Source organism: Humulus lupulus, chromosome 2 (assembly GCF_963169125.1).
Source record: "Humulus lupulus chromosome 2, drHumLupu1.1, whole genome shotgun sequence".
Taxonomy (NCBI): Eukaryota; Viridiplantae; Streptophyta; class Magnoliopsida; order Rosales; family Cannabaceae; genus Humulus; species Humulus lupulus.
This window is the reverse complement of record NC_084794.1, coordinates 28974020-28989118: the sequence shown is the minus strand read 5'-3', so window position 1 is coordinate 28989118 and position 15099 is coordinate 28974020. Positions and strand designations below refer to the sequence as shown.

General features: G+C 34.4%; 1 protein-coding gene across 6 annotated transcripts; it reads left to right on the top strand.

Moving 5' to 3' along the window:
- The first annotated feature begins 2104 nt into the window (after positions 1–2104).
- On the top strand, positions 2105–7265 carry LOC133817583 (uncharacterized). 6 transcript variants are annotated; one of them, XM_062250134.1, is made up of 7 exons: positions 2107–2778; positions 2885–2933; positions 4021–4105; positions 4970–5074; positions 5553–5688; positions 6080–6139; positions 6376–6689. In XM_062250134.1, exons 2-6 carry the CDS (start codon positions 2923–2925, stop codon positions 6100–6102), a joined length of 360 nt encoding a protein of 119 aa, XP_062106118.1. In that variant the 5' UTR covers positions 2107–2778; positions 2885–2922; the 3' UTR covers positions 6103–6139; positions 6376–6689. The 6 variants fall into 6 exon arrangements, 2 of the variants coding, with proteins under 2 accessions (XP_062106118.1, XP_062106119.1); XR_009885591.1 differs by lacking the exon at positions 2885–2933 and having other exon boundaries at positions 2105–2778; positions 4021–4176; positions 6376–7265; XR_009885592.1 differs by lacking the exon at positions 2885–2933 and having other exon boundaries at positions 2110–2778; positions 6376–7265.
- Positions 7266–15099: the final 7834 nt, after the last annotated feature.

Below are 15099 nucleotides of genomic sequence, written 5' to 3'. Positions count from 1 at the left end.
ACTCATAAGTCAAGGATGGTTTTTGCATGCTTAATTCAAGCCAACAAATATTAGATCTAATCGACATCTGCATTGAATGACTCACATGAGCATTAATTCCGGACCGACCTCAAGTTCAATGAATATTAATAAGCGCTTGTCTAGCCCAAGGCTAGAATTCTAGAGCCAGAGCCAGAAAAGGCTAAGGTGACCCACAAGTCACATGGCTAGGAGGGTATGGGACCTCCAGAGCGTGGCTCATTAGTCACCAATCCAGAGCGTGGCTCATTAGTCACCTATCCAGAGCGTGGCTCATTAGTCACCTATCCTGAGCGTGGCTCATTAGTCACCTAACCGGAGTGTGACTCATCAGTCACCTGTCCAAGGTGTGACTCATTAGTCACCTGTTCACCTGATGGCTAGAGGCTTATCCAACAGTCACTCATCAGTTTAGAGCTATAAGCTCGGTGTGATGTAATTACATCATCTGATATTGTTCACATGCAATACTGTGTTTTCTTGCCGGGATTTGGCTCATGGGTGCTATGTGGTGCAGGTAAAGGGAAAGAAAATCTCACACAGCCTTGAGTGGAGAGCTGAGGTGACGCTGTGTACATATGCAGCCGCTTGACCACCAGGGCCAAGAAGTTCTTAGAGGAACTAGGGGGTTTACCCTAATTTTGCCGCTTCGGTCGGCGGGTTGTAAATTTTAAATAGTAATGGCCATTTTGAGTTGTAAATAACTTGTAAATGTTCTGGTGGGCCCACGAATAGTTTTTAATAAAATATATCCTTTCCTTTTTATTGATTTTCTCCTTAACCTAATAATGACACTAGAAGCACGCTTTTAACCAAAGGACTCAGGCAATGAGTCATATTTCCGGTTCATCGATCACCGTCGCTTGTCCCGGGGCAGCCGGGGCATGATAGTAGCCATGCTAAAATCCATTTGTATACTCTTGTCCATTGCTGCGTGCATGGATTATGAGATTTGGCAAATGGATGTCAAAACAGCTTTTCTGAATGGTTACCTTGACGAAACCATTTACATGTCTCAACTAGAAGGGTTCGAATTAAAAGGTCAAGAACAAAAGGTTTGCAAGCTTCTTAGGTCCATTGATGGACTCAAACTAGGTTCTAGATCTTGGAATGTTAGATTTGATGACACAATTAAAATGTTTGGTTTTGAACAAAAAGTCGACGAACCTTGTGTGTATAAACAAATCAAAGATGGTGTAGTAGAATTCCTCGTTCTTTATGTTGACGATATATTACTGATTGGAAATGACATAACATCATTATCAAAGGTAAAAAACTGGTTAGTTGAACAATTCCAAAGGAAAGATTTGGGAGAAGCCAAGTATGTTTCTGGGCATTAAGATTCTTAGAGATAGACAGAACAAAACTTTGGCACTGTCTCAAACAACTTATATTGATAAGGTGCTAGATCGCTTTAATATGCAAAACTCCAAAAAGGGTGATATGCCAACCCGTTCTGGAGTATTCCTTTCCAAGGAGCAGTGTCCTAAAACACCTCAGGAAGAGGAAGACATGAGACAATATCCCTATGCCTCAGCGGTAGGTTGTCTAATCTCACTATAAGAAATCTGATCTTTACCTACCAATATTTTACCTACCAATATATATTGGTAGGGAAAGTAATGTTTTGCCTACCAATATTTATAGGTAGATAATATTAGTAGGTAAATGCTAGTCCATTATATTATATTTCGGAACATAGTTTTACTTACTAATAATATCAGTAGGTAATGATCTTTACCTACGTATATTATGGAGGGAAATTTTTTAACCATTCCCGCTCAATTTTCCCCCTATTTTTTATTTTCATTATATTATTTTATTATTATAAATGCTTATTTGGAAGCTTAGGTGGAGTAAATAATATGATGTGTACACATTGTATAACATGTGGCATGCCATGTGTGTACATAGTTGGAAAAAAATAAATAAATAAAATATATTTATAATAAATTTGTATTTAAAATTAAAATAAAAACTAAAAATTCTACCTACACTACACCAAATACCCATTTTCATAACATATAAGTATTATGGTATATCAAATAATAAAACAATTGGTGGGAAAAAAAAATGGGCGGTACAAAATTTGGGAGCCCGCCTTTTTAGTAAAGTATTCTACTTTTCTTTTTTATTTCTCTACTTTTTTATTTCCAAACCTCTACCCACTTTTGACCATCGTGTTACCGTCTTCCTCTTCTTCTTCTAATCAATTGTCTAAAACCTAGTTGAAAAATTTGGTAAAGACCGAATCTTGAACACCACCACCTCTTTCCAACGCAACCTCCTACAAGAGCCTCAACGAATGGAAGGAGCCTCTAAGTCGCCGGAGGAGCGAAGTCAGAGACCGAGTGATAACGGTCGTGCGACGATGAGGTGCTCCGACCATTCTAGTGCCGGAGCCTCTCCGACCATTCCAGTGACCCAGTGATAACGGTCGCTGGAATCGCCGACTCAGCCGAGGATGCTCAATTAACTCGCTCAGGACCGAATTCATCTCTAGGCTTCCCGACAAGGTCCGTTCTGGTCTTGATGTTGAGTCCAGTCCCTACGATATCGACCTAACTCGGACCAGTGGCTTGAGTGGAGGTTTGTTTCAACTTCAATTAAAGAAAGAAGCTCCGAATACATATCCTCTTCTCGTTTTGCCCAGTTTTTTCTCTTTCACTTCATCAGCAGACGATAGAAAGAAGCTCCTTAGACGCCAATCCGCCACCGCACTCCAAACCCACACCCACACCCACGGTGGCGCCACTGTAGGTAAACCCACCTCACCTCTCTCTCTCTCTCTCTCTCTCTCTCTCTCTCTCTCTCTCTCTCTCTCATACTCACTTCGGCACCTCTCTCACCTTAATTGATGTCACAGCTCACTCACGACAACGTCCCTCCCTTTCTCTCACTCTCATGGAGTCGTGGTGCCTCTTTTCTTCTCCATATCTCTCAGTGCTATAAATGTTCATATATGGAATCATTTGAGAATCTGTAGATTATAAGATTTTATATTATATATAATGGGATCTTTGGATTGTGTTGACTTGGTATTGAAATGATACATGATCATTTTCAATTTCAACATAGAAATAATAATGATCCATGGTGTGTGCAATTGTAAAATTAAATAGGCCTTTGATGTTTTTTTTTATATGGGAAAGTAGGTTTCGAGTGCAATATGTTATTGTGTAGTTGGCATATGTATTGTTTGATGAAATGATCGTGTGAATAATTTGTTTGTTTGTTTTTTTTTTTTTTTTTTTGTATCAGTGTCAGTTTATTTTATTCTTGTTAAATTTTCTTGGTGAGCCATGAAATGAAATTGTGGGTTCGATTGGCATGTTGGGTTGTGAAATTTATTGTAAAATTTTAATGTTATGTTATTTTTTTTAGATTTGAGAAATGAAACCCTGTCTGGGATTTGTAATATCTCTGTTCTGAAATGGTTTGTATTCTTAGTTATCAAGAACGTTTGCTGGGTCAAAGTCATCTTTAAGAGTTGAAGTTCAGTTGCAATTTTATCATGGACCATGATTTTACACTTGTATATTGTGTTGATCATGAACTAATATCAACTTGAAACCCAGACATTAAATTTTTTAATCTTGTTTTGTATCAAATAAGAAGAAAACACCTATATCTGTAAAGTTCGAAAGGGGTCTCTTTTTTAGTGGAACATGATACAATAAAATATCAAAATTTGAACCTAACTCAACTAACTGAGAGGGGTTTCTCTTAAAATTGTAGTTCATTGATTATATGGTCTTTCCTGTATCAAGCCAATGTTCAGTAATCTATTTACTTATAAATATGAAGAATTTTCAATGTGGAATTTTGCCTTCTAGTATATAGATAGTTTTTCTTCTCTTTTGATACTCTTATTATAAGAATCATGTGCATCCCTTGATTTTTTATGTGATTGCTTAGTCTTAATGTAGTTCTCTCAAATTGACAAGATAAAATGGTAACCTAACCAATAAGTTGTAACTTAAACGAGACCTTATTTTGCAGCTATGGAGATATTTTAAAAGTTCAGGACTTGAATGCAATATTACGTCATTTTGGAATGCGAAAGAGATGGCACAAGCTTTCCCATGTGCTACATCTTGCAAATTATTTAGCTGAACACTCCATTGCTACATCTGTTGAACATACAAAGTTGGCTATGTATGCATTACTAAGTGTCGCATATATATGTATATATATTCCTAACGGTGTCTCTCATATAGCCCATTTAATTTGCCTCACGTCATATATAGTTTCTGTGTGTGTCTTTGTCCACATAAATGTTAGTGAACATGCATGCTTCTCTTTTGTTTTTTTGAATTTATTTAAAAAAAATGATTCAAGTGCGACTTTTACGAATTAAAACTTTGAGATTATATGTTATGTTTGGCAACTTAATGATCTGCTTTTCCTTTGTTTTAATGGAGAAGTAGAAAATTTGTTTGTGGTTACTATATTATCGTACTCTATATGTGGAGACTATAAAAAGGCCGACATTTTGATTCAAGATATGGAGTCGACTGGGCTACCTCCAAACAAGGTTTTGCTTACAATGGAAATAATGTTTTTTTTTTTTTTCAATTTATATTTGTTTCCATGATTCTGTTTAGTTTGTGTCTAGTTTTTTGTACTTTCACTATCAAAAAGTGGCTTATTTAACTTTGCATACATACTTGAGCATATTTGAAGTATGAAGCCTGAAGGAAATTATCTACCATAAAGGCCACATTGCTGTCTAAATAAGAAGGGCAAGTAATTTCAAATGCAAAAATAAGGAGACATTGTTTATGTATTTAATTTATTTACGTATATTTGTAACTATGTTGCGATTTTTGGTTGGCTTGGTGTAATAATCTTTCCTACATTGCTTTTCATTTTCTTCACAGATTGATGTTTACTTTTTCATAGTTTAAATACACTGTTTCTTCATTTCAGTACTCTACATTGCTTTCAGGTGATATTAACAACTTTACTCAAGGTATATGTCAGAGGAGGTTTGTTTGAAAAGTCTAGAGAACTGTTAGCTGCACTGCAAGCTAAGGGCTACGCCGAAGATGAGGTAAACTTGTACAGTTGTATTGTTACAACTATCATTTAGTTTCATAGTCCTAGGTTTTCTAGTTTGTAATTACTATGAGATTTTCTCTTTGAGAGCATTTGTTTAACCTCAAATGTGTTGGATTTAAGTTGCATCATCATTAAAGTTCAGTGTGGAACTAGTTTGGTCAATACATTCGGTTGACTGAGCCAAAATTGTCTGATTTATTTCTTTTTGCTACAACTACTGGTAATGTTTGTCTTTGTGTTGTGAAACTTTCAACTTGCTTTTTACTTATTTGTTATTCTTTTGAGATGATATGACTAATTATCTTAATTCCAAAACAACAAAATTTCCTTTGGTCATTCAATTTAATATCAAATCTGTCAAGTAAGCATAGCCATTATGTTGATTGATTGATTAATTTTTTTTTAAATGTTTTGGAACTAACAATATATGCTTGTCTCTTGTCAAACATTTGGTTATGTGGGTTTCGAAGCTTTATCGGACCTCCACCGTCGTCCAAACTAGATTCCAAGGGAATGGTTGTGCTCTGGACACCGAGAGGATGAAAAGCCACCAAAGAATCTGGGTAATTATGAAAGCTCTTAAATCTGAAGAAGTCAAATCACAAGGTTTGCTTTCTATCTCGTTTCATTTTCAGAGCTTTTAGTTATTCAAGCTTTGATGGATTTTTCTTATTTTTTCAATTATGCTAGTGGGACACAGATAGGTACTGGGATATGATGGTTTTTGTTTAATATAATGAGTCGATTGAAGTTTTGGAAGCAAAATCTAGTTCTCAGTTTCTATTTTTTTTGCAAAATTGGTTATATACTATTGATTTTGTGGGAATTCATCTTGGGTTTATTTAGAGATTAATGGGGACTTGAACTTCATTTAGTTGATTCCTATTATACGATTGATTTAACTGAACCTGGATTACTTGTTTATCTTTTCCAATTTGCTTTCTCCATCTAAATCTCATTTGTCATGCTTGGCTTATGTGTTTTGATCCCATGACAGGTCGGGTTGGAACTTGTTGGTGAAAGCCTCATCTTTTTTCTTTGTTTTGTTTGCAAAAAGGTTAGGTTCTGATTATTACATATTTGTTGAGCATTTTTTTTTTATGTAAATACAGTTTTCTTATTTCCACTTGATGCTGAAACTGAATTTTTTTCAATGGTTTTGTGTTAGTAATATAGGTTGCCAATTAAGAGACGTGTTTTGGGGTTGAAAGAGATTTCTTTGTTTGTTTAGAGAAAGATTGTCCTAATATAGTATTTATATGAAGGATTTAATTTAATGCATTACTTTTGTAGGGTCTTGAGTATAAAGCTTAGCAACAAAGCAAAGTAGTGTTCAATTACTTGGTGCAATGGCCAATCGTGCTCCTGAGCAATTGTCCCAGTGTCTCCATAAGATTGTACGAAAACTGACAGAGGTCTCTCTTTGTGTTTATGAATTTTTTAATTTATTATGTAAAATATTTCATGCTCATACTTAATTTTGTTTATCTTTGTCTTCTTTAAACTCTTAGAAATGCAGGTTTTAACTAATGTCCATCCAAGTTTTTGCTGGTTATGCAGAAGCATAGTAAATATATGTGAAACTTGGCTTTTTATGTGTGTCCAGTTCATTAAAATTTTGTATTTAAATTGTATTGTTCTTCTACCTCTCTTTATTATAGTATATATTGGTGAGTTTGAATATATTGATGACCACCGTTCTGGGAAAATTGTGGTGGAGCTCAAGGATGTTGACAGGTGAGACTCTTGACATCCATAGTTTATTGTTATTTATAAGAAATTGCTAGTTGAATATTAAATGGCAACTCATTCTTACATTATATTTGGCTGGGAGGACATCAAAACTTGATTAAGTAAAATTATAATACAATGATAGGGACACACATTTTTTTCTTACTGTCATTGATTTATAATTTTTTTGGTTAACCGTGAGACTTGTTCTTGAATAATAAGAATATTGTTGGTTTAATCTGTGTTTTGAGTCATCCAATATGTCTAATTTTCTCTGAAGTAGTGGCTATTTCATATTGAGTTTTACAATTAGTTAAGAATGTTGGTTATGCAAAATAGTGAATAAATTGACTTTGAAGTCTAAAGATGTGTTCTTTGCTCTTGTTTTAAATATTTATTGTTTAAATTGTTCTCAATGCATACTCTATGCTTTTTGATTCTCTCTCTCTCTCTCCACTATTTTGGAAAAAAATAGAGTTTTTTTTGTCATCTAAAGAAATTCTTATAGTACTTAATTAAGGATATTTTTTTGTTTTTTTTTCAACTAATTACAATCTATAGTTATATTATGAGTTATCTTTTTATGCTGTTGGTTTAATTATTGTTGGTTTAATTATAGTGATATATGATATGATGATTTTTCATATTTTATTCTCTTTTTGTCTTTGGAGATATTTTTAATCTAAAAAAAATTGTTTGTTTTTAGTTTTGTTTTCCTATTGAAATATGACATTAATATATGTTGGTATCTCAAGTGTCGTAAATGCTCATAATAATAAGTAATATATTTTCTGAAATTCTTATGATGATTAAATTGGGGATATTTATTTTGCTGAAATTAATTATAAAGTCATTCTCACTGGCGTCAATTCGAACCCCACCTCCGGCCATTGTCGGTGTCCACCTCCCAAAGTCATCATCGACATTCACAATAAGTTCAGTCAGAGAAAAGGAGGCTCTCATGCAATGATCCCAAAGTGAAGAATAGGAAGAATGTCAAGAAAAATGACATTATTGAGTTTTCAATGACCTAAAAATAATGTATAGATATTTTTTTTATGAAATGTGCTTCTTAATAAGCAATGAATATTGTATAATATATGTTTGCTTATTTTTTTTATTAAAGTTAAATAATTTATTTGATTAATAATGTTAAATATTTTTCAAATTAATTACTTTCATTTATTATTTATATTAAATAAAATTTATACATAATTAAAATTACCTACATAAAAATATTATATTTACTCACAAATAAATAAGTGTAGGTGAAAATAAGTATACTACAACATGTTATGTGGACCAATCATTTAGTGCCACATAACTGATAAAAAGGGGATAAGTAACACAATCATTCGAATTTCTCGTAGCACGTGGACAAATTATTGTTTGACACGTGGTGCAACCACAAGATGCCAAGTGGCGGTTTTGATGTATGCCACGTAGGATGCCATGTCATCAGACACATAAACTATGGACACCATGTCAGCAGACATGTAGGATGCCACATCATCAAACACGTCATCTGCTGACTCATCAATTGATTTATAACTTAGTGGGGTCCACTGATTCTTTTACCTACCAGTATTAATAAGTGTAGGTAAAGACTCTTTCCCCACTAACCTTTACCTACCAATCTCTACCAATTCAATATTGGTAGGTAAACCATATTACCCACCATTAGACTAGTTTTACCTACACTTACAATTGGTAGGTAAAGATCCCGTTTTCTTGTAGTGTCTACGCCATGTTGTGTACAAGACCTGATATTTGTTATGCAGTAGGGATAGTCAGTCGTTATCAATCCAATCTTGGATTGAGTCATTGGATTGCAGTGAAGAATATTCTCAAGTATCTTCGAAATACTAGAGATTATATGCTTGTATATTCAGGTGGAGACCTGAACCCCACTGGTTATGTAATGCCCCGAATTTCCTAATAAGGGTTAGGACCTTGATTAGGAGGCCGGGAGGGCCATAATTGAGTTAGGATGCTATTTAATGATCATATGCATGTTTATGTGAATTATATTATTATATGATGGTAAATGCATGCATATGGGTGTATTTATGATTATAAGAGTATTTTGGTAATTTGGCCGCTGTGGGCATAATTGTGTATTTTGGGTACATGGTTGTGATTAATTAATATAGCCACATTATAAGGTGGATTGGTTCGAGCTAGTCGGCATGAGACGATCATGGAATGTAAGTGTTCGGTCTAGTCATAACGGGTTTAAGTTCGGGGCTCGGGGTGAGTCTCGGGGTCATTTCGATGATTAGAACATTACCGGGAATTAAATGGTAATGGGATATGATTTATTGGCATTTGAGATTATTGAGAATAGTGGGAATTGGAGAGCGTTAATTATAATTAACGAGATAAGCGGGAAATGATGATTTTACCCTTGGGAGACTTTAGAAGCCTTTATTTGACTTAGGGGCAAAATAGTCCTTTCACCCCTAAGATTTATATAACTCAAGGCTGTAGAAGAACAAAACAAAAACAGAGCCTCATCAACCTTATCTCTCTCCCTCACCCGTGCACCATTTTCCCTCTTTCACTCTTTGGAATTTTGAAGCCAAATTGAAGGGACAAGCTAGGGAATCAAAGCTTGGGGATTATAGAAACTTAGTTCAACCATTGAAGAGAGTTTAATCTCAAGTTTGAGGTAAGTTTCAGCCATAGAATCTCTAGTTTTACTCTGTTTTTGGTTTAAGTTTTAGTTTGTGGTTTCTTGATGGATAGTTGGAATTATTGGAAGCTAGGTTGGTGTTTAACTTGGGTTTTGATGAGGGTGAGTTGTAGATGATGTTTAGTGGTTGAATTGGGTGTTAGGTTGAGGTTTAGGACTGGTTTGAAGGTTTGGTTTCAAGGAAAAACGCAGGGGAAGAAAGGTTGTTACTTGCTGTTTTGCGTAAAGGGCCGCGGCATGGCTATGGTGAGTTGCGGCCTATGTTGGTTTCTGGGGAGGTTTTGCCTCTGTCAGGGAGGTGAGCCACGGCATGGCTGTGGTTAGCCGCGGCCCATAGAGGCACATTTGGCCAGAAATGGGTTTTTGACTTGGGGATGCTAGCTTTAGGCCTCGGGGTTGATCCTACTACCCGATTAAGTGTGGATTGATGTCCCGGAGGCTAGATATTGGTTTGGGAACCTATGTTGATTATTTTTATTGATGGCATCCTATATTTGGTTATGACTAGGTGACCGCTAAAGGACTAAAAGTTGATCATTCTCGATGGTCGTTCTTTTAATCATTCTAGCTCGAATCTGAGGAAAGAAAATTGCACCCTGTGTATATGTGACATGCATGGCTATTCTTGATGCATGTTGGTTGATTATTAAATGTGACATGCATGGCTATTATTGGTGCATGTTGGATTGTTAAATATAATGCATGTGATGCACAAGAAACATGTGAATAGGACATGCTTTATATACTGAGTATGATATCATTCAGAGCTTGAGCCTCTGTGTTCGTGCATGGTCCTAATTGTACTAGTACCTGTTAAATAAGCATGCTGAATACCTTGTTTATGGATATTGGACATGTGATATATGTTTGGTGGCATGGCTTGCTTGTGTATGGCACTGGCTTATTAGTCAGATTCGGTAATGGTGTTAGATCCATCTGTGAAGCTGTGATTTATTAGTCAAGTTCACAATGAGTTGAACACTGGTCATGTTTTACTGACCTAAGAGTCAGAGATGGCATAGCGTCGTGAACGCCGAGCCAAATGAAGATTAGATCTAATCGATATCAGTAAGAATGACTCATATGGGGTATTAACGCTGGACCGACCCTAAGGTCGACGAACTTATAAGCGCTTGGCTAGTCTGAGACTAGTTATTCAGAGCCAGGGCATATGGCCCCAGTGACTGTTTGTCATATGGCTAGGGAACGATGTTCCACAGTTATGACTCTAGAGTCAGGAGGAAGGTTATGTTGGTGACTAATCACCATGCACCTGTCCTGTTAAAGCTAGTGAGATGCTCACTTATTTGTTTAGCCCTGGTGATCCTATCGTCACATGGCTAAAGGGTGCTGTCCCCATATTTGTGACTTTTTGTGGCAGTCACCTATTTGCTTGGACTGTTGGTCTTGATTAAGTAATACAATCACTGTTGATATTATACATGCTATATTGTGTTTTCTTGCTGGGCTTCGGCTCACGGGTGCTATGTGGTGCAGGTAAAGGAAAAAGAAAGCTAGGCCATCCTTGAGTTGGAGATCTTAGGTGATGACATGTACATATGCAGCTGCTCGTCCGCCACGGACGAGGTATAAAGAGGAACTAGGGTTAAACCCTGTTTTGCCGCATAGAACGACCTGTTGTAAATATTTTCTTGTAGTAGACTCTGAAATTATAGTTTTGGGATCCCAACATATGTATTAAACGTTCTAATGAAACGTTACATCTTAACCAAAAATTTTAACCCCTAAACCGCTAATCATACTTAGTTACACGATTTTGGTCAAATAACTCGATTACTGAGTTTAGCACTGTTTACAAGGCACACCGTAACGGTCATTGGAGTTGGGGCGTTACAGGTTACACTCATTATGATTTTCAATCAGACAGAGATAGTCAGAAATCGACTTCTGGATCAGTGTTTACACTTGGAGAAGGAGCGGTAGTCTGGCGAAGTATTAAACAAACCAACATTGTAGACTCCGCCATGGAAGCCGAGTATATAGTGGCTTGTGAAGCAACTAAGGAGGCTATGTGGCTCAAAAAAATTTATTCTGATCTGGAAGTAGTGCCAGATGTGGATAAGCCATTAGTCCTATACTGTAACAACAGTGGGGCAGTAGCTAACTCAAAGGAACCACAAAATCACAAGATGGGAAAGCCCATCGAGAGGAAGTATCACTTGCTAAGAGAGATAGTTCATCGAGGAGATGTTGCAGTTATGAAGATAGCTTCAGAGCATAATCTTGTAGATCCTTTTACAAAGAATTTATCCATAAAATCTTTTAAGGAGCATGTAAGAAACATGGGAATGAGAGAGATGCCTCATTTGCTTTAGGGCAAGTGGGAGATTGTTGGGAATTGTGCCCTGAAAGCATATGTAGTAGACATTGTTTTATGAAATAAATAAATAAATTTAATTTGTTATGCATATATTTTATGGACTATATTATTCTGTGATAATATTATGTAAATATCAGAAAAATTCATAAGTTTATATATGTGATCTCAAACACGTATTGGTATGAGAGGATTGTGTTTGAGATAAATGAACTTGAATAGTTCGCAGTAAAATAAAGTTATGGAATCTTTAGATTAATTACTCCAAGTACGGTCCACTAGTATTATGAATACATGAGATCTAGATCCGGATCACTAGTGTAGTAGGACACTTTAGTGAATGTACTTTATATATTAGAGAATATATAGAATTGGACCAGATATGTTTATTAATACTTAGTTAAATACCGTTTCGAAGTATTAATTAAATATATCAACTGATGATCATATACAAATAGATCTTAATCCTGAAGTTACTATGAATTCCTGTTTATGTTATATGAGTTATTTGATTCACTCGTTAGGGTCTGTCAGAATGATCAGGCTAGAAAATTTTGTTTTGGGAACTCATTAATGTAAATGGTTGGGGACATAGTATACATATATGGAATCTATGCCTTCTCGCAAGAGATTGAATAATGGTTCTCTTAAGAGTTGATTTTTTGGACCGAAAGATTATTGAGCTCAAATTCATAATTAAGTTATGAATTAACCTTCACTAGTAAAGTCAATAGTACTTAAGGAAACAAGAGATAATTAAAAGGGCACAACGGTAATTTTATTCCCGATTAATTATGAACCATTATTAGAGGGTCAATTTGTATGCAATGATTATATCAATGGACGCTTTATCATTATAAAGTACTCAGTAAATGAAATGCCTATAATTACAAGAGTGCAATCTCATATTTATAGTGGAATTAATTCATGAGATTAATACATTAAGATTATTTAATTAAAGAGTTTAATTAATAATCTCAAATTTATTGAAGCTTGGAATTATAGGTCCATAGGTCCCCATAGCGGCTCTATCAATACTATTCAAGGCAATAGTTGATATAAAAGAAAAATAGTTGAAAGACATATTTAAGAAGAAATTTGTTCTTCGGGCCAAATATGCAATTATATGATAATAGTGATTAATTAATTAATTACAAATTAGTTGTGATTAACAAAATTAATTAATATTTAATTATAATATATTTTTCGAAATTATATTAAATAATCAAATTCATTTCGAAATTTAATTAAATAATTAATTAATTGTAATTTTAGAAATTATAATAAATTAAATATTTATTTTCGAAATTATTGGATTTAATTAATTGGTAGAATTAATTAAATATCTTGATTTGAGTGGGAGATAATAATCTGATAAGTTCAAATTGGATTTGAATTTAAAAGATTGATATTTATTCAATTAATTAATTATATTTGATAATTACTTAAAAATATATTTAATTTAAATTTGAATTAGTTATCATGTTGTTAGATTTTTATCTGACAAAATAGTTTGAATAAATAATTAAATAAAAATAGAAAAATCAAATATCCCTAAAAATTAGGGTGGTACACGACCACACACAGTCCATGGACTGTGTGTCGTGTCCTGCTATTTTTTCGGGGACATGATTTTCATTTTTATTTATTTAATTAATGGATAATTCAAAAAAATTAATTTTTTGATATTTTCATTAATAAGATAATTAATTAATTAATTAAAAGATAAATTGTAAGTTGATTACAGATTTTTTTTAAAATTTGAATACTTTCTTTTAAGTATGACTAATCAAAAAATATACAGATAACTCAAACAATTCATTATTTGCTCTGTGAAAACTAGAACGATACTTTTCCCTCTCTGAAAAGATAAAAAACCAATTCTCAAGCATATTCTCTTGATCTCATGTGTTGAGTACATCAAGTAGAATCACAAATAAACTATCATTTATTCTTTAAATGCCTACACACTTCTTGAGGTGTAGAGAACGCTGTGGAAGATCTTGGTGTGAGTACCTGGGAGCAGCTTGGATAGGAAGATCGTTCTTATTACGAAAAGATAGCAAGGAGAGTTGATAGACTTCAAGAGGTATGCTTTCTATTCCTAACTTGCTTATGATTAATGTATGTATATTAATGGATCTGCATATTTAAAGGTAGTTTAAATATGTTACAAAATTTTTGTTGTACACTGGGTCAATCCCACCACCATTCCGCTGTGTATTAGAAAACTCATTCCTAACACTATGAATATTGTTTCATAGGATCATTACCGGGAACTCCAAGCTGAGGGTAAATGGGCAACTGATGGCTCTGATGATGTGTTGACGTGGGCGTTGGGCACTCCTGAGAATCGAGGACGTGTTAGGGTTGGAAGGCACGGTGTGTCCCGCACATTATACTAGAATACTCTAACACCTACTTCAATGAAAAATACATTGAAAGCTCTTTCTTCAAATGACACCATTAGAAATGAGTTTGAAGAAAACTTTTAGAAACAAGAAGAAGAACATCGTCAACAAGCACAACGTCTAGAAGAGCGTCTTCAACAACAAGATGAACTCTTGAGAAAATTCATGGCCCAACAAAGCGGGACAGGATCTAACACTGGAGTCCCACCAACACCACCATCCTACTATGTGCTCAACCCACCAATGCTAAGATCGCAGCTATCCTACTATATGTCCGACCCACCTGTAACAATTAACAAATAACACTACAACAAAAAAGATTTTTAGGGGCGACGAGTGTCTCCCCTAATAAGTTGTGGCAATGTGTTTTTTTTTTTTTTTGCGTCAATATGTCGCCCCTAATAATAGTTATTTTTAAAAAAAAAATAATAAAATAAAAAAATTGAATTTTAAAAATTAAAATATTTTACTAAACATTCAAATTAGTTTGTTATGATAACAAATATACATATTAATAATATAATGTCGCTATTATTATAGTATGTATAAATTCAAATCATATGTAAAAATTATACAAGTAAAGTATGATACAAGGAGCACTTATAGTTAGATTCTTCAGCATTTATAGTGAGAAAGCTGCTATTTTAATATGACAATTTAGATAGAAATGATTGGCATATTAGATAAGCTTGATTATACAGAGAGACAATATTTTCTGGACTGGTCTGGTCGCCTTTGTTGTGATGCAAGAAAATGCAGCCTCATTAATACAACTGTTTCATACTCCCTCTTTAATATGCAAATCCAAAATGTAAAAGCATAAGCCATGACTTAGTGTGCAA